This window comes from Anomaloglossus baeobatrachus, chromosome 2 (genome assembly GCF_048569485.1).
Source record: "Anomaloglossus baeobatrachus isolate aAnoBae1 chromosome 2, aAnoBae1.hap1, whole genome shotgun sequence".
Taxonomy (NCBI): domain Eukaryota; kingdom Metazoa; phylum Chordata; class Amphibia; order Anura; family Aromobatidae; genus Anomaloglossus; species Anomaloglossus baeobatrachus.
The window spans coordinates 101,910,216-101,933,258 of record NC_134354.1 but is presented as its reverse complement, the minus strand read 5'-3'; the positions used below and the strand labels follow the sequence as shown (position 1 = coordinate 101,933,258).

General features: G+C 47.5%; 1 protein-coding gene across 2 annotated transcripts in view; it reads left to right on the top strand.

Moving 5' to 3' along the window:
• ANKRD13B (ankyrin repeat domain 13B) overlaps nucleotides 1-13,762 on the top strand; it is a 337,586-nt gene extending 323,824 nt beyond the window's left edge. For both annotated transcript variants that reach the window (XM_075335244.1, XM_075335243.1), the window contains exon 15: nucleotides 12,749-13,762. In XM_075335244.1, coding sequence (XP_075191359.1) covers nucleotides 12,749-12,938 — 190 coding nt within the window. In that variant the 3' untranslated portion in view covers nucleotides 12,939-13,762. The remainder of the gene's footprint in view (nucleotides 1-12,748) is intronic.
• Nucleotides 13,763-23,043: the final 9,281 nt, after the last annotated feature.

Sequence of the window (23,043 nt, the reverse complement as noted above, 5' to 3'; positions counted from 1 at the left end):
AACACATAGGGGAGTCGGAATTGCGACCAATCCTGAACCAAGGCGTCTGCCGCCAGCGCTCGGTGATCGTGAGACCGTGCCATGAAAACTGGGACCTTGTTGTTGTGCCGTGACGCCATCAGATCGACGTCCGGCGACCCCCAGCGGCAACAGATCTGTTGAAACACGTCCGGGTGAAGGGACCATTCTCCTGCGTCCATGCCCTGGCGACTGAGAAAGTCTGCTTCCCAGTTTTCCACGCCTGGGATGTGAACTGCAGATATGGTGGACGCTCTGCTTTCCACCCACGTCAAAATCCGCTGGACTTCTTGAAAAGCTTGGCGACTGCGTGTTCCCCCTTGGTGGTTGATGTACGCCACCGCCGTGGAATTGTCCGACTGAATCCGAATCTGCTTGCCTTCCAGCCATTGTTGGAAGGCTCGCAGGGCAAGGTAGATTGCTCTGATTTCCAGAACATTGATCTGCAAGGTGGACTCTTCCTGAGTCCACGTCCCCTGAGCCCTGTGGTGGAGAAACACCGCTCCCCACCCTGATAGGCTCGCATCTGTCGTGACCACTGCCCAGGACGGGGGAAGGAACGACTTTCCCTGTGACAATGAGTTGGGGAGAAGCCACCAACGTAGAGAATCCTTGGCAGTCTGAGAGAGGGAGACAGTCCTGTCGAGGGACGTCGATTTCCCATCCCATTGGCGTAGAATGTCCCATTGTAGAGGGCGCAGATGAAACTGCGCGAACGGGACTGCCTCCATTGCTGCTACCATCTTTCCTAGGAAATGCATGAGGCGCCTCAGTGAGTGCGACTGGCTCTGAAGGAGAGATTGCACTCCGGTCCGTAGCGAGCACTGCTTGTCCAGTGGAAGCCTCACTATCGCTGATAGAGTATGAAACTCCATGCCAAGATAAGTCAGAGATTGGGTCGGGGTTAGATGAGACTTTGGAAAGTTGATAATCCACCCGAAAGTCTGGAGAGTGTCTAGCGCCACCTTCAGACTGTGTTGGCATGCTTCTTGAGAGGATGCCTTTATAAGCAGGTCGTCTAGGTACGGGATGACCGAGTGACCCTGCGAGTGCAGAACAGCTACTACTGCTGCCATGACTTTGGTGAAGACCCGGGGGGCTGTTGCCAGACCGAAGGGTAACGCTACGAACTGTAGGTGCTCGTCGTGTATGACGAAACGTAGGAAACGCTGATGCTCTGGTGCAATCGGCACGTGGAGATACGCATCTTTGATGTCTATTGATGCTAGAAAATCTCCCTGAGACATTGAGGCTATGACGGAGCGTAGGGATTCCATCCGGAACCTCCTGACTTTTACGTGTCTGTTGAGCAACTTCAGATCCAGGACGGGACGATACGATCCGTCCTTTTTTGGGACCACAAACAGATTGGAGTAAAAACCGTGACCCTGTTCCTGAAGAGGGACGGAGGTCACCACTCCTTCCGCCTTGAGAGCGGCCACCGCCTGCAACAGAGCATCGGCTCGGTCTGGTGGTGGAGAAGTTCTGAAGAAACGAGTTGGCGGACGAGAACCGAACTCTATCCTGTACCCGTGAGATAGAATATCTCTCACCCAACGGTCTTTGACATTTGCTAGCCAAATGTCGCCAAAGTGGGACAGCCTCCCACCGACCGCGGGTGTGGGCATCGGAGACCGCAAGTCAGGAGGACGTCGTTTTGGCAACGGTTCCTCCGGCTGGTCTTTTTGGGCGTGACTGAGACCTCCAAGAATTTGAACGTCTCTGGTCCTTTTGAGTCTTTTTTGACGAGGCGAATTGGGACCTGCCCTGTCCTCGAAAGGACCGATAACCAGACTGACCCCTCCTCTGTTGGGGCTTGTTTTGTCTGTGTTGCGGTAAGGAAGAGTCCTTACCCTTGGAGTGTTTGATGATTTCATCCAAACGCTCTCCAAACAATCGGTCACGAGAAAAAGGCAAATTGGTTAAGCACTTCTTGGAATGAGTGTCTGCTTTCCAATGTCTCAACCACAGAGCCCTACGCAAAACAACTGAGTTGGCTGACGCCACTGCCGTGCGGCTTGTAGCGTCAAGAACAGCATTAATCGCGTACGACGCGAATGCCGCCATTTGCGAGGTCAATGGTGCTACCTGCGGGGCAAATGCACGTGTGACAGAGTCGACTCGCGCAAGCCCGGCCGTGATAGCTTGGAGTGCCCATACGGCCGCAAAAGAAGGCGCTAATGACGCTCCAATCGCTTCATAGATGGATTTCAGCCAGAGCTCCATCTGCCTGTCAGTGGCATCTTTAAGTGCCGCTCCATCTTCAACAGCAACCAAGGATCTGGCTGCAAGCCTGGAAATTGGAGGATCCACTTTTGGACACTGGGTCCAACCCTTGACCACTTCAGAGGGAAAAGGGTAGCGTGTATCTTTAAGTCGTTTAGGAAAACGCCTTTCAGGATAAGCGTGGGGTTTCTGGATTGCGTCTCTGAAGTCAGCGTGGTCCAGAAAAGTGCTTAATGTACGCTTAGGGTATCTGAAATGGATTCTCTCGTGCTGCGAAGCTGACTCCTCTACAGGAGGAGCTGGTGGGGAAATATTCAACATCTTATTGATGTTAAATATAAGATCATTAACTATTGCGTCACCATCTGGTGTATCTAGATTGAGAGCGGTCCCAGGATCAGAATCCTGATCAGTTAAGTCCGCCTCATCACCCATAGATTCATCCCGCTGGGATCCAGACCATTGAGATGAATGTGAAGGCCCGTCATAACGAGCCCGCTTAGGCTGCCCGGGGCCATCGTCCGAGTCAGAGTCTTCACCCTGAGGTGTAGATGCCCGTCCCGGAGCTAGGAGCTGAGGGGGACCAGGGGGCAATACATGCACAGTGTCCGTGGTCTGAAGTACAGGCCTAGCTCGCAATGTGTCAAGAATTTGTGACATAGTGAGAGACATTCTGTCAGCAAAAGCTGCAAACTCAGTTCCTGTCACCTGGACAGCATTCACAGGTGGTACACCCTGGGACACGTCCAGCAGAGGTCCCGACTGTGCAAGCGCCGCAGGGGCCGAGCACTGCACACAATGGGGGTCCGTGGAGCCTGCCGGTAGAAAAGTCCCACATGCGGTGCAGGAAGCATACAATGTCTGTGCCTTGGCACCCTTGCGTTTTACGGGCGACATGCTGCTGGCTCTCTGCATGTGAGAGAGTCTATAGCCAAAGGGCGACCAGCGCTATGCAATACAAAGTATTTGTAGCAACAAAATACTAAGAATACTACGAGCACAAGAGGGGGTGAGCCCTGAGGGCTGCTTACCGCCCGCTGAACAGCGGGTAAGAGGCTGCTGAATGCCTTGTCTGGGTCTCCCCGGCTCCCCTCTGCAGCTCAGCGTGTCTGCAAGAATGGCTGCCGGCTACTGTGGAGAGGGGCGGTCCGTGGGAGTTCCCAAACAAAAGTGCGGGAACAGTGTCCCCTCTGTGCTGACTGTGAGGGCTGGAGTATGTAAAAACGACTCCAGCCCTCAGCGCTGATGCCCTGGCCAGCGTCCCGCCCCTCTCCTGACTGGCAGGTCTGTGGGCGGGAACGAACGCAAGCAGGCCGCAAAAGCCGGGGACTCGAGTTATCAGCGCGGCCGCCGTAAAAGCGCGGGCCGCGCTGAAGTCCCCGGCGCACCGCAAGTGCCAGCCGCGCCGCTGTTCGAGCGGCCGGCGCGACCGAGTTCTGGACGTGGGCAGCGTCCCGCCCCTCTCCTGACTGGCAGGTGTGGGGGCGGGAACGAAAGGAAGCAGGCCGCAAAAGCCGGGGACTGTAGTTATCAGCGCGGCCGCCGTAAAAGCGCAGGCCGCGCTGAAGTCCCCGGCGCACTACAAGTGCCAGCCGCGCCGCAGTCCCAGCGGCCGGCGCGTCCTATTCCCATAAATGTGCCTGCTTCAGCAAAGCTGAATGAGGCCATGGCACAGGCGCCGCAGCGCTGATGTCCCCCGGCGCACTACAACACCCAGCATGCTGCGGTGTGAGCGCCAGATACACGGGGACACAGAGTACCTTGAGGATGCAGGGCCATGTCCCTGATGTACTCCGCTCCATCCAGCATCTTCTCCAGGGGCTGTAGATGGAGCACGGTCTCTGTGCCTGGAGACCGGTAAATCCCACTTCACCCAGAGCCCTGTAAAAAGGGATGGGGAAGGAATCAGCATGTGGGCTCCTGCCGCCGTACCCGCAATGGGTACCTCAACCTTACAAACACCTCCGACATAAGTGGGGTGAGAAGGGAGCATGCTGGGGACACTATATGTGTCCTCTTTTCTTCCATCCGACATAGTCAGCAGCTGCTGCTGACTAAAAACAATGGAGCTATGCGTGCGTGTCTGACCTCCTTGCGCACAAAGCTAAAACTGAGGAATCTGTACTCCTACGGGAGGGTGTATAGCCAGAAGGGGAGGGGCCTTACACTTTTAAGTGTAGTTCTTTGTGCGGCCTCCAGAGGCAGTAGCTATACACCCACTGTCTGGGTCTCCCAATTAGGAGCGAAAAAGAAAATGCCACCAACAAAAAGGGGGAGGAACACCAGGCTCACGATACAACGGAGGTCCCTACTGCTAGGGAGAGGGGTGAGCTGAACTCACCTCAAGCTGACTCCTGAGCTCCCTAGTGTCCCTATACAGGTTCTTTCAACCTGTCGGCGAGCAGGATACCTTGGACCCTCAGTTAGTCCTAAACTCACCCTGCCTAGTGAATAGGCTGACGAGTTCACTAGGCTCGCCACTACACTAATAAATATGGAGGAAAAGGAAAGACAGACTGTGGAATAAAGAGAAGGATACAAACACCAAACTTCAAAGCAGCAGACAGACTGTAAAGTAACAGATGGATGGCCACAGGACAATTCCTCAGCAGCTCCTTCCACCAGGCTGGCCAGTGTAGAACTGAATTCTAACAGCAAGGACTGCTGGGAAAGCTACAGTATTTAAACCTAAATGGGCTTGGGCTCAAAGCAGCTACAGCTAACTTGCGCTGCTATGAGCTGCTGGCAACTAAAACGGAAATCAACTTATGAGACACCATAGGAAAGGAAACTTTGTTTAGATGGAGATGGGAGGCTCCAGTCCTAAGGCTGTCACTAATTCAAAACAGCAAAAACAGCAGGGACACAACCATGACAGAGCCTCCACACAGTCCCCTTTATACAGTATGAGCCTCCACATAGCCTCCTACATACAGCATGAGCCTATACATAGCCTTGTATATACAGCAAAAGCCCCCACATAGCCCATTATTACAGTATAAGCCCCACCCATAACCCCTATAAACAGTTTGGGCCCACACACAGACCCCCTAAAAACATGAGCCCCCAACCCATATAGCCCCTATATACAGCATGACCTCTCACATAGCCTACTGTATACAGTATGGGCCCACACATATGCCATACAAATTTTAAAAAACAACTCATAAACATACTCACATCCCTTCCATTTTCCCGGGGCTCCACTTCTTGATGCTGATGCGTACATGCTGGTGTCAGTTGATGATGTCATTATGCAGTGACTGGAGCACCCCGCTGCTGGCGTTGCTGTTCTGTACTGCCAGCAGCGTATTTACAAGTAGGTTTCTTGCACAGAGATCTGCAGCGGGGGAACAGGAGGGAGGTGAAGGACAATCTGGTGATGGGTTCCCCTGGAGGTAGAGGTTCTGGGCAGTAGCCCAGATTGCTCTTGTTATAATCCGCCAATGACTCTAGTCCTAGTTGTGCATGGATTTCCTGAGCTTCCAAGATCCCCAGTGTGGCTTTTTATTTGCTGGCCTGACGGATGTGATGTCATCTGTGTAGCACACAGGTGGCATCTCGCCATCCCAGCTAATCATAAGCCAAGCCTATGATCCCAGAGGGCAAGGAAATTCACACAGCTCCTTTCCATGAACAGACAGCACTGTCCTGGACGCAGGACAGGAGTTGCACAAAGCAGTTTGCTCATCTCTAAAAAGCTGTAATATATATGTACATGAACATGAGTAATAATACAGTTTCTGGCCAACATATACCATATATATCGTGCATTTTTGTATCAGCTTTCTCTGTACTCCCTAGAAGATACAGTCTCTTTGTGTACTCTTCCAACTTCTCTTCCTCCCCACTCCATACACTTTTATAGACAGCACCTGATATTTCACTTCTAATTGAAGACAAATCTGAAGTAAGATTTGAACTGGATTTTAGAGTTGATTATCAGTGTGAGAGAAAAAATGTGACTACTAAATAGGGAAAGAGGCTTTTTTTTTTATTTGCTGTCAAGTGCTTTATCTTTATGATAACAATTCATTTTCTGTTGGCCTCATGCCTCCCACTCTGTTCTAGTTGCCCATGTCCCTTCCTGTATAATGAAGCCAATGCTGTGATCATTTCTTATTCAATTTGAAGGGGCTTTCCAGTAAAGTTAACTCACTTTACAAATATACCGTTCCTCACAATTTACAGGGTATGCAGGCTTTTTGTGCCTGCATGTAACATACAGTGGAAATATAGTATCACAGTTGAATAAAGAGAAAAAAAAGAGGTAGAGGAAGTTCACTGTCAATTCCTGCAGACCCACAGGTGCATGTGTGACGCCCTGGCAAAACCAGGTAGTCACAAAAGCAGTTCACCCTCCTTGATACCACCAAAAGCCCACACTCAGGTACAACACACAGCCATTAACCCCTTCAGCCCCCAGGAACTTTCCGTTTTTGCATTTTTGTTTTTTGCTCCCCTTCTTCCGAGAGGCGTAACTTTTTTATTTTTCCATCAATCTTGCCATATGTGGGCTTGTTTTTTGCGGGACGAGTTGTACTTTTAAATGAAACCATAAGTTTTACCATATAGTGTACTGGAAAACAGCAAAAAAATTCCAAGTGCGGAAAAATTGCAAAAAAAGTGTGATCGTTCAATAGTTTTTGGGATATTTTATTCACTGTGTTCACTATATGGTAAAACTGAGGTATCTATGTGATGCCTCAGGTCGGTGCGAGTTTGTAGACACCAAACATGTATAGGTTTACTTGAATCTAAGGGGTTAAAAAAAATTCACAAGCTTGTCCAAAAAACGTGGCACACGTTTTGCGCCATTTTCCAAAACCCGTAGCGTTCTCATTTTTCAGGATCTGAGGCTCAGTGATGGCTTATTTTTTGCGTCTCGACCTGACGTTTTTAACGGTACCATTTTTGCGCAGATGCTACGTTTTGATCGCCTGTTATTGCATTTTGCGCAAAATTTGCGGCGACCAAAAAACGTAATTTTGGCGTTTGGAATTTTTTTGCCGCTACGCCGTTTACTGATCAGATTCATTGATTTTATATTTTGATAGATCGGGCATTTCTGAACGTGGCGATACCAAATATGTGTGTATTTTATATTTTTTTAACCCTTTAATTTTCAATGGGGTGAAAGGGGGGTGATTTGAACTTTTAGGTTTTTGTTGTTTTTTTTTAATTTTTTAAAACTTTTTTTTTTATTTTACTAGTCCCCCTAGGGGGCTATAGCGATCAGCAATCCGATCGCTTTGCACTATCTGCGGATCTCAGCTACAGAGCTGAGAATTGCAGATTTGCTGCTTCACTTTCAATGCCGGCTGTATTCCGACATTAAGAGGAAGTGAGTCATGTTAGCTACAAGCGTCATCACATGACCCTGTGCTACCATGGCAACCGCCGAAAGTCACGTGATCATGTCACGTGACTTCCGGTGGGGGCGGGGTAAGTGACTGTCATGGCGGCGTCCATATACATATCGCTGCCAGATTTTGGCAGCGAAATGTAAGGGGTTAATGGCCGCGGGTGGAAGCGATTCCACCCGCGGCTAGCAGGCACACATGTCAGCTGTTGATAACAGCTGATATGTGCGCGGATCGCCGGGGCAGCAGGGGGGCGGGGCTTACAGGCACACGATCCATGACGTACCCAGTACGTCATGGGTCGTTAAGGGGTTAAAGCCTAGCCACCCCTTCATGATAATAAGGGCACACCAGTGGGCGGGATCAGGCGGATGAGAACGCCCACCTAGGGGTCCTGAGGTATCGGGGGCGGGAACACAGTAGATGAGTTTTGACAGTGAACAGTGGAGGAATGAGTAGAGAACAGTCTGAGTCAGAAGACACAGGAGTTGACAGCTGACAGTTGAAGTGAAGTGGAGTCAGGGGTAGGGGCCCCTGGACTACCCGGCTAGGTGGCAGACAGTGAACAGGGCCACAGGTGACGGAGATCCAGTCGCGGGAGACCTAAAGTGGATCGGGGCAGGGTTGTAGCCCGCCAGTGCCAACAGCGGGAATCCGGTCCGGAGGCCGTTCATAGGACGAGGAAGGTTGCATGCCCCTTGTTAATCAACCAGCAGAGGACGAGGTTTCAGGCCTTGTTCTCCAGAAGCCCAGAGAGACGCCCCATCACCAGGCAGCGGCGGTGTCACCATCCCTCACCGCAACCCACGGGTGGCGTCACCGACACATCAAATCCCCTGTAAATATCCCCTTCCAACAGTTGTGAGGACAGACGGCCGTGCGAGCCCGGGTCCAGTCACCACTCGAGCCGCAGCAGCGAACCCGTATCCGAGCGGCCCCAGAAGGCGGCAGCGGTCCCCACCCGCAACACATGCACTAGACTTAGCGACCATATAAAGCAGGAAAAAAGAAAGTCCAGCACCAAAAACCCTTAAAAAATCATAGCTCCTTCTTTTTTGAAAAATCATACACAAAATTAAAAACATGTGTATACCCATGATGTGGACCACATAGGTCCCCGTCTTATGCATTTCGGAGAAACTCCTTACTCATCAGCATGCTTATGAGTAAGGAGTTTCTCTTAACCGCGTAAGGCAGGGACCTATGTGGTCCACATCATGGGTATACACGTTTTTAATTTTGTGTATGTGATGTTTCAATAAAGAAGAAGCTATAGTATGACAGTATCCATTCAAATGTAATGTGACACATTTTATTACATATCTAATATATAAAGCGTAGTGTATGTATGTATATATGTATGCATGTGCGTGTGTGTGTGTATGTCCGCTAAAGGAATCCGCACCATCGGATCTACAATCACGAAATTTTGCACAGACGCCTCATGTGAACCAAGGGAGTGTTGTAGACTATGTTTTAACAGGAAAATGTAACCCCGTGCTTTACAGTTACTATACAAAAAACCTGCCTCCATTAAAGTCAATGGAGTAGCGAGCTATTAGGTTATTAATAGCAGCTGTGATTGGTTGCTAAAGGAACAAAATAAACTGTTAGTATGAAAAGCTTATGTGTGAGGTAATACGATGTCGGTGGGGAGAAGGATCGAGAGGGACAGAAAGGGAAAGAGACAGAGAAAGAGAGACAGACAGTCAAAAACAGAGGCAGACAGACACAGACAGACAGGGAAAGAGACAGGCAGACAGGGAAAGAGACAGTAAGGGAAAGAGACAGACAAGTAAAGAGACAGGGAAAGAGACAGACAAGTAAAGAGACAGGGAAAGATACAGCGACAGACTGGGAAAGAGTAGAAAAATATATATATGCACATATATATATGAGAATCGGGTTTTAGCCGCGCTAAGAAACCACTGTTGTCAGGATGTAGGTTAAATGAAAAATCTCTTTTTATTACAGCATCCAACGCGTTTCAGAGACATAAGCCGTCTCCTTCTTCAGGGAAAAGAGAATTCTTCGAGGCAGACGGGGAACGAGGCAGGCGGGGAACGAGGCAGGCGGGGAACGAGGCAGGCGGGGAACGAGGCAGGCGGGGAACGAGGCAGGCGGGGAACGAGGCAGGCGGGGAACGAGGCAGGCGGGGAACGAGGCAGACAGACATTACTATACCGGGCAACGTCGGGTACTGCAGCTAGTTATTAATATAATCCAACACAACAAATAGGAAGTCATTACCATACATATACAGAGCAATGTAGTTGATGCAAATCAGATACAAAAAATCAAAGCAAGTGGCAAAAGTAATAAAAGTGTCTCTAACCGTGCAACAATGTGTAAGGCTAAGTTCACACAGGTCATCTTTTGCTGCGTTTTTGTTGCGTTTTTGAGGTCACAAAGATGCACCAAAATGCAAGCATTTCCTTCTCCCAGCATAGTGTATGAGATTTTGATTTTGCTGTCCACACTGGGCATCTTTTGTTGGCCGCATCTTGGTTGCATTTTTCAAGATGAGGACAAGGCAGCATGTCAATTCTTTTTGCGTTTTTGAGCCCTCCAGTCAATAGATTTGATTTAAAAAACGCATTGGACAAACCGTGGTAAAAACGCATTGCGTTTTTGATGCTTTTTTGGAGCTGTGCGTTTTTTTGGTGCATTTTAAGATGCACTCAAGATGCACTGACAAAAAAGATGCCGCGTGTGAACATAGCCTAATGGGGTATCTAAAAAAAATGAGTGAGAAATGTAAGTGCTAAGAATTCTTAGAAAATGGCTATTTTATATTCAGGTCCCTCCTTATCCAACCGCAATTTCCACCCTCAGACAAATATAATCTGCATGCAATATATGTCTAGTTAGGAGGTCTGTTGATTAGGATAGTTGTTTGCTGGATATTGGTTGTTACTTATATCTCTTAAGGCCCCGTTACACGCGTCGATTTATCGTGCGATCGCACGTGCGATCGCACTCGCCCCTATCGTTTGTGCTTTACGGGCAATTTGTTGCCCGTGTCACACAAAGTCGGTAACTCCCGTCACACATACTTACTTTCCAAACGACCTCGCTGTGGGCGGCGAACATCCTCTTCCTGAAGGGGGAGGGACGTTCGGCATCACAGTGACGTCACTCAGCGGCCGCCCAATAGAAGCGGAGGGGCGGAGATGAGTGGGAAGTAACATCCCGCCCACCTCCTTCCTTCCTCGTTGCCGGATGACGCAGGTAAGCTGTGTTCGTCGTTCCCGGGGTGTCACACGGAGCGATGTGTGCTGCCTCAGGAACGACGAACAACCTGCATCCAGGAATGTGACCGATATTATGAAAATGAACGACGTGTCGACGAGCAACGATAAGGTGAGTATTTTTGATCGTTCACAGTCGCTCGTAGCTGTCACGCGCTACGATATCTCTAACAATGCTGGATGTGCGTCACAGAATCCGTGACCCCGACGACATATCGTTAGATATATCGCACCGTGTAACACCCCCTTTACTCTTTTTTTTTTTTTTTTTTTTTTTTTGCTTCTTTCTGGAGGACACAGGTCCTAAATACAGTTACACTTTTTACACTTGCATTGATTCTTCATACCAGTTTTGTTTCAACTACATTGCTCAACATACAGTGAATATAAAAATTCTACATACCCCTGTTAAAATGCCAGGTTTTGTCTTGTAAAAAAATCATACATAGCAGAATCATTTAAGAACTTTTTTTTCCACTTGCATGTCACTCATAATTTGTACAATTCAATTGAAAACCAAATCTTTTTGCGTGGAAAAAAAATACTAAAATGCACACCCTTAAACTAATACTTTGTTGAGGAACACTTTCAATTTATGACAGCATTATGCCTTTTTGGGTAGGAGTCTATTGGCATGGCACATCTAGAATTTGCAATCTGCCCACTCTGCCTTGTGGTAGCTCCAAATCTGTAGGATTTCGAGGGCATCTTCTGTGCATCATCTTCATCTACAGCGCCCTCTTCAGGTCACCCACAGATTTTCAATTGGACTTAGGTCTGGGCTTTGGCTGTGCTATTCCAAAACGTTGATCTTCTTCTGGCAAAGCCATTCTTTTGTTGATTTGGAGGTATGCTTAAGGCTGTTGTTGTGCTAAAAGGTGAAATTCCTCTTCATCGTCAACTTTTTAGCAGAGGCCTGAAAATGTTGATGTAATATTGACAGATTTATGAAACTGTTCATAATTCCCTCCATCTTAACTAAAGCCCCAGTTCCAGCTGCCAAGAAAACGGCCTCAAATTATAATACTGCCTCAACCATGCTTTGCTGTGGGTATGGTGTTTTTTTGAGAATACACAATGTTGGCCTTGCTCCTAACAAACCTTTTGGAAATACAGCCGAAAAGTTCAACCTAGGTCTCATCAGACCATAACATGCTTCGCACATACTTTCGGCAGATAGGTTTGGTAACATATAGTCAAGCTTTGATGTTTTTTTTTTTAAGAAAAGGCTTCCATTTTGCCATCCTACCCAATATGTCAGACATACAGAAAATGAGAGATTGTTGTCACATTCAGTACACAATCAGTACTAGCCAGAAATTCCTGCAGTTTCTTTAATTTTGTTGTATGCCTCTTAGCATTATCCCAGAACAATTTTCTTCTTGTGTTTTCAGCAGTTTTTGAGGAACGTCTACTTCTTGATGACCATTTTCACAGTGTTCAGTGGTGTATCTAATGCTTTGGAAATGTATTTGTGTCCTTCTCTGGAATGATAACATTCACCAATGTGATTCTTTTGCTGTGTTGTAAGCTGTTTACGGACCATGGCCTTTTCTATAAAATGCAACTAAGAAAATGTCTTATCTTCTGATAACTGATGGCTCCTGTGCATGAAGTCACGCAGCATAGAGGCTGTCAGTAAGGCAGGGGGAGGCGTCACTGGGTGGGGTTACTGTGGCTTTAGATCAACAAATAGTTTTTCATTTGCAGATTAATTCAAACCTTGATTTCTCAGTAACCGTGGAATGGATCTGCCATGTACAGGTTTTACTGGACTAGTCATTAAAAGAGCTACATTTGCATATCAAATGTTTGGTTGGTGAAATATTGCTGATTTAGTTTTCAGGCTTCGAGAAGACCCTAAAATTGTGTTATCTCCTTTTTTTACAGAACACCACAGCACACGCAGCGATGCAGTCCCCCACATACTGTCTCCAGCAATGCATTCAGCACTTATCAGGAGCAGTTGCGAATAGCCATGGAGCTTTCAGCCAAGGAGCTGGAGGAAGAGGAGAAGCTGAAGCAGCAGGAAGAGGAAGAGCTGGAAAGAATTCTGCAGCTCTCTCTTACTGAAAAATAGTAGAGCATCAACTTGACTTGACAGGCACCCAGGATGTCTACTAAAATTGCCTAAGGGCTCACTTGGAAGCCACAGATATAGACTTGTGCCTAAGAAGGAGTCATCAGGGAGATGGTTGCAGATGGAGCTTCCTGTTACACACAATGCATTGCAACATGAGTCAGCGGACAGGGGTTACACACGCCTGTAGCCTTTTGTTGGCACACTTCCTATTCTTGAAAATATAGGACTTGTCATGTCAACTGAAGGAAGTTAACAGAACTCCCAGACAATGGGCACAAGCTCAACTGTGGATGTTAACCACCCATCCTCGCTCCCTTGGATGGGCCATCCTCTTTGCTGCTAGAGCCAAAATGATAAAGTTGGTCTTTTACTGTAATGCAAGTTCTCTAGCAGCAAACTGGTGAATATTCACAATCTAGTACCCTCCACATATCTCTGGTGACAGTTTCCCAGCAGGAGATGGACTTCATATAAGCGTGGCCTCCATATAGGGCTGTAGTGGATGTGATGAAATATGAATTTCTTTTTGGGTTGTGTGCTCAATATATATTAATTCTTTAAATATCAGGCTCAGTTCTATGTAAGTGGTTACAAATTATGACAAAAAGTATAATAAATGTGTAGAAGTCTTGAATACAAAGAGGAGATGACCTCCCCACAAAGAATGCCAAGTTCCAAGTTGTCGGATAAGGTACTACAAATTCCACAAGTAATTCACAAATTGGGGCTTCTTTTCATACAAAATTTAAATTCAATGTTTGATGTAAATTTAAATGGTAATAAAGGATCTTTCCCACAATGAAAAGCTTTCTTTCTTTATTGATAAAGCTATAACACATGTGTTTTCTCTTCATAAACAACATACTTATGCCATTAAGCTATCTAATATATAAAGCTGTGTGTGTGTGTGTGTGTGTGTGTGTGTGTGTGTATGTACAGTATGTCCGCTAAAGGAATCCACACCGTCGCATTTACAATCATGAAATTTTGCACAGACGCCTCATTTAACTCAGGGAACATCATATACTATGTTTTGAGGAGAAAACGCGCTTTACAGTTATTCACCAAAAAATCTGCTTGCATTAAAGTCAATGGAGCTGGGAGCTACAGGTCATTAATAGGAGCTCTGATCGGTTGCTGTAGGCAATGAAGGGCATTCTTAGCATAAGAAGCTTATGTGTGAGGTAGAATGATATCGGTAGAGACAGACACACACAGAGACAGAGATATACAGAGACACAGAGAGAAACACACAGAGACAGACTGAGACACTCACACGCAGACTGAGACAGAGACACAGACACACAGCAGCTCACACATAGAGACACACAGAGACACATACACAGAGACAGACATACAGAGACTGGTACAGAGACACACAGACAGAGACACAGAGAGAGAGGCGCAGACAGAGACTGAGAGAGACAGACACTTAGATACTATCCTGGGCAACGCCGGGTACTACAGCGAGTCTCTACATAAATATGAAAGTTTGTCTTCATTGGAGAATGGGGAGAAAGCTGCTGTCAGGCTTATCTCCCCTCAAAACAAAAAGATTGATCTTCTAAATTGAGATGAGTGGAGTGGACCTATTGAGGGTCGTGTTTGGCGGGTTCGAGTAGTTAACATACTTAAAGCACCCCAACTTGGATTTTTTTTTGGTATGAACACCGAACTTTACTATTCGGGTTCGCTCATTTATACTTCTAAATTTAAACAGCCTAATTCGTATCTTCACCAACACCATCAATCTTGAATGAGTTAGGAACCCTCTCCATACATTAGATAGTCGGCAAGTCCAGTTAAAAGTAGTGGGTTTGCTTGACTTTAGTAGCATACTAGCTGTAGTACCTGGCGTTGCCCGGGATAGTAACTGTCTCTCTGTCTCTCTCCCAGTCTCTGTCTGTGTGTCGCTGTCTGACTGTCTCTCTGTCTGTCTCTTTCCTTGTCTGTCTGTGTCTATTTCTCTGTCTGTCTGTTTCTATCTCTGTCTGTATTTGTATCAGTCTATCTGTCTTAAGGGGGTGTTACACGGTACAATATATCTAACGATATGTCGTCGGGGTCACGGATTCCGTGACGCACATCCGGCATCGTTAGAGATATCGTAGCGTGTGACAGCTACGAGCGACTGTGAACGAGCAAAAATACTCACCTTATCGTTGCTCGTTGACACGTCGCTCATTTTCAGAATGTCGTTCCACCTTCTGCGCGCCGGTGGTTCGTCGTTCTCGAGGCAGCACACATCACTCCGTGTGACACCTCGGGACCGACGAACACAGCTTACCTGCGTCCCGTCGGCAATGCGGAAGGAAGGAGGTGGGCAGAATGTTACTTCCCGCTCATCTCTGTCCTTTCACTTCTATTGGGCGGCCGCTGAGTGATGTCGCTGTGACGCCGAACGTCCCTCCCCCTTCAGGAAGAGGATGTTCGCCGCCCACAGCGAGGTCGTTTGGAAGGTAAGTACGTGTGACGGGGGTTAACGACTTTGTGCGACACAGGCAACAAATTGCCCGTAACGCACAAATGATGGGGGCGGGTGCGATCGCACAATAAATCGGCGCGTGTAACGGGGCCTTTAATCTCTGTATCTGTCTGTCTCCATCTCTGTGTCTGTCTCTGTGTGTGTCTTTCTGTCTATCTCTATCTCTGTGTCTGTCTCTTTCCCTGCCTGTCTCTTTCCCTGTCTGTCTCTTTCCAGGGCTGTCTCTTTCCAGGGCTGTCTCTCTCTTTGCCCATCTATCTCTTTGCCCGTCTGTCTCTTTGCCCGTCTGTCTCTTACCAGGGCTGTCTCTTTCCAGGGCTGTCTCTTTCCCTGTCTTTGACCGTCTGTCTCTTTGTCCGGCTGTCTCTTTCCAGGGCTGTCTCTTTCGCCGGGCTGTCTCTTTCGCCGGGCTGTCTCTTTCGCCGGGCTGTCTCTTTCGCCGGGCTGTCTCTTTCGCCGGGCTGTCTCTTTCGCCGGGCTGTCTGTCTCTTTCGCCGGGCTGTCTGTCTCTTTCGCCGGGCTGTCTGTCTCTTTCGCCGGGCTGTCTGTCTCTTTCGCCGGGCTGTCTGTCTCTTTCGCCGGGCTGTCTGTCTCTTTCGCCGGGCTGTCTGTCTCTTTCGCCGGGCTGTCTGTCTCTTTCGCCGGGCTGTCTGTCTCTTTCGCCGGGCTGTCTGTCTGTCTCTTTCGCCGGGCTGTCTGTCTGTCTCTTTCGCCGGGCTGTCTGTCTGTCTCTTTCGCCGGGCTGTCTGTCTGTCTCTTTCGCCGGGCTGTCTGTCTGTCTCTTTCGCCGGGCTGTCTGTCTGTCTCTTTCGCCGGGCTGTCTGTCTGTCTCTTTCGCCGGGCTGTCTGTCTGTCTCTTTCGCCGGGCTGTCTGTCTGTCTCTTTCGCCGGGCTGTCTGTCTGTCTCTTTCGCCGGGCTGTCTGTCTGTCTCTTTCGCCGGGCTGTCTGTCTGTCTCTTTCGCCGGGCTGTCTGTCTGTCTCTTTCGCCGGGCTGTCTGTCTGTCTCTTTCGCCGGGCTGTCTGTCTGTCTCTTTCGCCGGGCTGTCTGTCTGTCTCTTTCGCCGGGCTGTCTGTCTGTCTCTTTCGCCGGGCTGTCTGTCTGTCTCTTTCGCCGGGCTGTCTGTCTGTCTCTTTCGCCGGGCTGTCTGTCTGTCTCTTTCGCCGGGCTGTCTGTCTGTCTCTTTCGCCGGGCTGTCTGTCTGTCTCTTTCGCCGGGCTGTCTGTCTGTCTCTTTCGCCGGGCTGTCTGTCTGTCTCTTTCGCCGGGCTGTCTGTCTGTCTCTTTCGCCGGGCTGTCTGTCTGTCTCTTTCGCCGGGCTGTCTGTCTGTCTCTTTCGCCGGGCTGTCTGTCTGTCTCTTTCGCCGGGCTGTCTGTCTGTCTCTTTCGCCGGGCTGTCTGTCTGTCTCTTTCGCCGGGCTGTCTGTCTGTCTCTTTCGCCGGGCTGTCTGTCTGTCTCTTTCGCCGGGCTGTCTGTCTGTCTCTTTCGCCGGGCTGTCTGTCTGTCTCTTTCGCCGGGCTGTCTGTCTGTCTCTTTCGCCGGGCTGTCTGTCTGTCTCTTTCGCCGGGCTGTCTGTCTGTCTCTTTCGCCGGGCTGTCTGTCTGTCTCTTTCGCCGGGCTGTCTGTCTGTCTGTCTCTTTCGCCGGGCTGTCTGTCTGTCTGTCTCTTTCGCCGGGCTGTCTGTCTGTCTGTCTCTTTCGCCGGGCTGTCTGTCTGTCTGTCTCTTTCGCCGGGCTGTCTGTCTGTCTGTCTCTTTCGCCGGGCTGTCTGTCTGTCTGTCTCTTTCGCCGGGCTGTCTGTCTGTCTGTCTCTTTCGCCGGGCTGTCTGTCTGTCTGTCTCTTTCGCCGGGCTGTCTGTCTGTCTGTCTCTTTCGCCGGGCTGTCTGTCTGTCTGTCTCTTTCGCCGGGCTGTCTGTCTGTCTGTCTCTTTCGCCGGGCTGTCTGTCTGTCTGTCTCTTTCGCCGGGCTGTCTGTCTGTCTGTCTCTTTCGCCGGGCTGTCTGTCTGTCTGTCTCTTTCGCCGGGCTGTCTGTCTGTCTGTCTCTTTCGCCGGGCTGTCTGTCTGTCTGTCTCTTTCGCCGGGCTGTCTGTCTGTCTGTCTCTTTCGCCGGGCTGTCTGTCTGTCTGTCTCTTTCGCCGGGCTGTCTGTCTGTCTGTCTCTTTCGCCGGGCTGTCTGTCTGTCTGTCTCTTTCGCCGGGCTGTCTGTCTGTCTGTCTCTTTCGCCGGGCTGTCTGTCTGTCTGTCTCTTTCGCCGGGCTGTCTGTCTGTCTGTCTCTTTCGCCGGGCTGTCTGTCTGTCTGTCTCTTTCGCCGGGCTGTCTGTCTGTCTGTCTCTTTCGCCGGGCTGTCTGTCTGTCTGTCTCTTTCGCCGGGCTGTCTGTCTGTCTGTCTCTTTCGCCGGGCTGTCTGTCTGTCTGTCTCTTTCGCCGGGCTGTCTGTCTGTCTGTCTCTTTCGCCGGGCTGTCTGTCTGTCTGTCTCTTTCGCCGGGCTGTCTGTCTGTCTGTCTCTTTCGCCGGGCTGTCTGTCTGTCTGTCTCTTTCGCCGGGCTGTCTGTCTGTCTGTCTCTTTCGCCGGGCTGTCTGTCTCTATCCGTCTCACCACCGACATCATATTACCTCACATAAGCTTCTTATACTAACAGTTTTTTATTCTTATAGCAACCACTGACAGTTGCTATTAATAGCCTGCAGCTCCCAGCTCCATTCAGTTTAGTAGAAGCAGGATTTTTATAGAGTAACTGTAAAGCATGGGGTTAAATTTTCCCGCCCAAACATAGTCTACGACATTCCCTGAGTCACATGGAGTGTCTGTGCAAAATTTCGTGATTGTAAATGCGATGGTGCAGATTCCTTTAGCGGACATACACACATACACTCAGCTTTATATATTAGATGTATGGAGGCCTTAAGACACTGGAAAGTATGGATTAAGATAGGAAACCAAAGGCCTGTAATAAATTCACCAGTATTGAGGAGTTAGGAAAACCTGAATTTCAGAGCTATGATCCTAAATCACAAGACACCAGGATCAGGGTGTAGGCCAATAAACCACCTGGCAATAAGAATATGACGATTAATCTGCTGGACTCTATTGATTGGTAATTTACAAGACCAAGGAGTCAGCAATAAAACCATTAGACATGTGTAAATGGCCTGTAAAATGTTATACACTACTATACATACAGTATAGAATAGCTCAATAGCTAGTTTGTAGATTAACTATTATAGAAGCTGTGGTTCACAATTCTGACAATCATGACCAGCTGCAGAGCAGTTGCATAAGTATATGTGCACATAGCGTATTTGGACCAATTTCGCCTGGATTCCACCTGAAAGTGCTCAACAAATAAAAACAAATAATGAACACATGCACTGCAATGTCAAGACGAATTGCTTGGAAGTGCCATTATCTTATATATAAAATTAATGTTGTTCTTCTTTAATCACCGTATGAAATTTTCTGCGATTTAGTGCACAGGGGCTGGTCTGTACAATGGGTCTTCTCCCTGTCTGTGATTCCCCAGCCCCTCCGTCTGCCTCTGGTCTCTGTAGAACTGGTCACTGCCTTTACATTGACCTGCTTCCTCTGTCGGAAATCTCCTCAACAAAGAGAAGAGGCATGCAGAGGGTGCGGGGAATCACAGACAGGGAGGGGAAGTCCCAGTGCACAGACCAGCCCCTGTGCATTTGAATCTAATTAGCAGAGCATTTCAAACGGGGATTAAAGTGGGATACAGTACACAACAGGAGTTATCAAGAATAGAGAGGTTAGATCTAAAAAGATGGCACGACCTTCCTTTGAACCTAATCAGTAGAGTCCACCTAATTAAGATGATGTCGATATCAAAATTAATGTATCATCTCCAAACACTTCCCCTGCTTCTCAAACATAAAGATATTGTCCAGCTAAATAGAGCTTTTTCACACTTCATTTGGAGGGGGAAACGCCCTCGTATAGGGCTTAAGAAGTTGATGGCAGCTAAGGTTCATGGAGGTCTGAGTTTGCCGAACATTCGGGGTTACAATATAGCCTGTTTGACTAGATATATATTAGATTGGATTAAAGGCTCTAGGCATTATTCAGCGTTGGAGCTTGAGAGAGACTATGCAGAACCTTGGGATCTGGTGGCATTACTTCATATTAGGCAGGCTAATCTCCCAGTGGAAATCAAGCTCTCTTCCTTATTTAAAGACACGATTGCAACGTGGAAGGCGTTGAGGAAAAATTACAAACTTCCCCATAAAATATCCAAATACTTGCCTATATGGGGGAATCCAGAGTTTGTGCAGGGGACAAGCAATAAGCTGTTTGAAGACTGGAAGGTGAGGGGTATAATGACTGTTGCTCATCTCCTGCACACCTCAGAGATGGTTGAGTAGAGACGAACTTATAGCGCAGTATGGCTTGGGGCCTAACCAAGTAATCCAATATGACCAAGTGAGATATAGTATTATGACTCAGTTGCATGATGTGACCCAGGAGGTAGTATTTAACTCTTTTGATTGTTTTGTAAAAAACTCAATAACTTCATCATCTATCTCTTTTCTTTATGGAGCCATGCATGATCTACTAATAGGACAGCACCCGGACGTTTTTTTTTAAATCTTGGGAGAAACAATTTGAGGACCCGTCTATGGGGGTAAAAATTAGGGGACGGTGGAATGCTCTTCGTAAATCAATTTTAAATGAGCATTGGCGAGAAACCCAATTTAGAATTATGCACAAGGCAATTTATGGTTTCAATCTCCCTCCATCAGCAACAATGCCAGACAGGCTTACGTATTGCCCTAAGTGTAAGAGTAGTGGAACTGATCTCCTTCACGGGTTGTGGTCCTGCCCCCATTTGAGTCCATTATGGTCACAAATCAAAAGTTGTATACAAAAGGTGTGGGGTCTTGAAATTCGGCTCTCACCTGGGTTTGCTCTTTTTCACCATTGGGAGGAGGGGAACGATACTAAAGAGAAGATAACTAACCCACCCAGACTTATACATGTGATACTTCTGGCAGCCAAGAGAGCGATACTAAAAAATGGTTGGAGTCTAGGGTCCCCACGATTGAAGAGATCTTGGGTCAGCTCATGCATCTTTTTGAAATAGAAGGATTGGATGCAGAAAGGAGGGCGGATAGAATACGACAGCACTTTAACAAATGGAGGAAATTCATACTGGCCTATTGTACTCGAAAGGTGACATAATCCTGACTATCTCCTCCCAAGGACACAGTCTGGTATCATACCGAAAAATTGAAGGGTACATTGGATGGCTTGGAGGTGGGGGAGGAAAGACCGAAAGGTGACTAAAAGGAACTAAGTTGGCCGAGGAGGAAATAACCGATTTTGAGGGGGGCTTCTTTATTCTATGTCATTACCATGTTCATAAGGGTTCAATGGGGGGAATGATAAGAATGATGGGTTAAGGGGTCGCTGCTTTCCTTTGCTTTATCTTGCCATGTTAAGGTTATTAATTTTAAAGACTGGTATGGAATTTGTGATGATAAAACAGGACAATGTAATGTTTTTGTATTGAATTTACAATGCTGAATTCGCTTATGCCAGTGTTATATGTTATTGGAAAATTTCAATAAAAATATTGTTAAAAAAAAAAAGAATAGAGAGGTTGCTACACATATACCGCTATCGCCTTCAATTTTTATGTCAGTTTCACCCTTTTTCTGACTGACTGGAAGTCGGCAGTTATGTCCCAATCACTCAATACAAGTGTATGAGAGCCAGAACAAGGCTGTCATAGACTTACATTGATTTGTGACCTCCGACGCGCTCCATGAAACACTAGAACTGCCAGCAAGTCACAAAACGCCAGAGATCGACAAGTGCAATGCTGGAAACAAATGAAGACAGCGGCAGGTGAGTATCAGACAGGGGGCAGAGGACTTTCATTTAAAGCAACACTCCAGCGCTGACATAAAAAAAGGTCTTAGTCAGTATCGCTGTAATTGTACTGACCTGAAGAATCTTGTTGATAGGTCATATATACCAATGATTAAACCCATAAAAACAAAACCAATTTTAGAATTGCTAGGAATCCCAGGGAGGGTCATCGGTGAGCAGAGTCGCAAATTGTGCTTTTTAGGGTGCCGACCTCCGCAGCAAGGTAAGGCCATCCCTTAGGGACATTCTTACGGCCCTGTAGTATTTGTATATTGTATACGTTTCCTTTCACTCCCTTATATCGACTAGTTTCTTGTCTATTACCTTTTTAATGGAGTTTTTCCATTGATATCTTCACTTATTGTGTTTTTAAAGCATATTTAATAAATTTGTAAGTTTCAGGATTTTTTTTTCTGTTAAAGGGAACCTGTCACCAGATTTGGCAACTATAAGCTGCGGCCACCACCATTGAGCTCTTATATACAGCATTCTAACATGCTGTGTATAAGAGCCCAGGCCGCTGTGTAGAACGTAAATATCTCTTTATAATACTCACCTAAGGGGCGGTGCAGTGCAGAGTGGTGGGATGGGTGTCTCCGTTATTCCATACCGGCGCCCAGTCTTTCGGCCATCTTTGTCCCCTTCTTCTAAAGCCTGGGTGCATGATGCATCCTATGTCATCCACACATGCCGGCACTGGGGTCCTGCGCAGGCGCACTACAATACTTTGATCTGCTCAGGGCAGATCACAGTGCGCTTGTGCAGGACCTCAATGCCGGCTAGTTTGCATGGCGTAGGACACGTCATGCACCCAGGCATCAGAAGGATGAGGACAAAGATGGCCGAAAGAGGAGGCGCCGGTACCGGAGAACAGAGACACCCATCCGACCAGTCTGCACCGCACTGCCCCTTAGGTGAGTATTATAAAGTGATTTTTATGTTCTACACAGCAGCCTGGGCTCTTATATACAGCATGTTAGAATGCTGTATATAAGAGCTCAGTGGTGGTGGCCACAGCTTATAGTTGCCAAATTAGGTGACAGCTTCCCTTTAACCAACTTTTTAGATTCCTCCCATATTTTTAATTGTTAAACTCACTGCACAGGACTCACAGAGATCTTCATTATACACTTGTGTATGTGAACTCTTTTATAAACTTTCGGTTTGGCGATAGTAGTAATGTAAGTCTCTCCTAGTCTCCACTGTCATCGGTCACTATAATAATGAGGACACAGCTTTTACTGCAGCATTAACGGCTCAGCGAGCGGATGCACATGCTTAATATGTTTTTACGAGATGAGAGGTTACTGGCGGAGATGCTGCGGTGTACGGTGTCCCCTGTTATTTAGTTTTAGAGTACACCTATTATTTTATAGTGAGCAGCTGCACTCAAGACCTGAAATCATCATCATCACCCACATTTTCCAGTAAAAGAGTCTTCCGGAAAGGAATTTATAACATAAAAGGAAAAATGGGAAAGGCTTTTGGTTATTGTCTTTTGTTAGTCCAGTTATGCTACATTGGTAATTATACAAGTGTAGGACTATGCTTACCGTATGGTAGGTGCTCAGAGGAAAATATATAATATTATATGAAAAAAAAAACGGCACTCAGAAGCATTTGATTAGTCTCAAGAAAATTATTTTTATTTTTTTTTTATTTTTTAATTCAAGATGACAGTCCATATAACAGAACGTTTTTGGCAGAAGCCTTCTTCAATGACTAGATA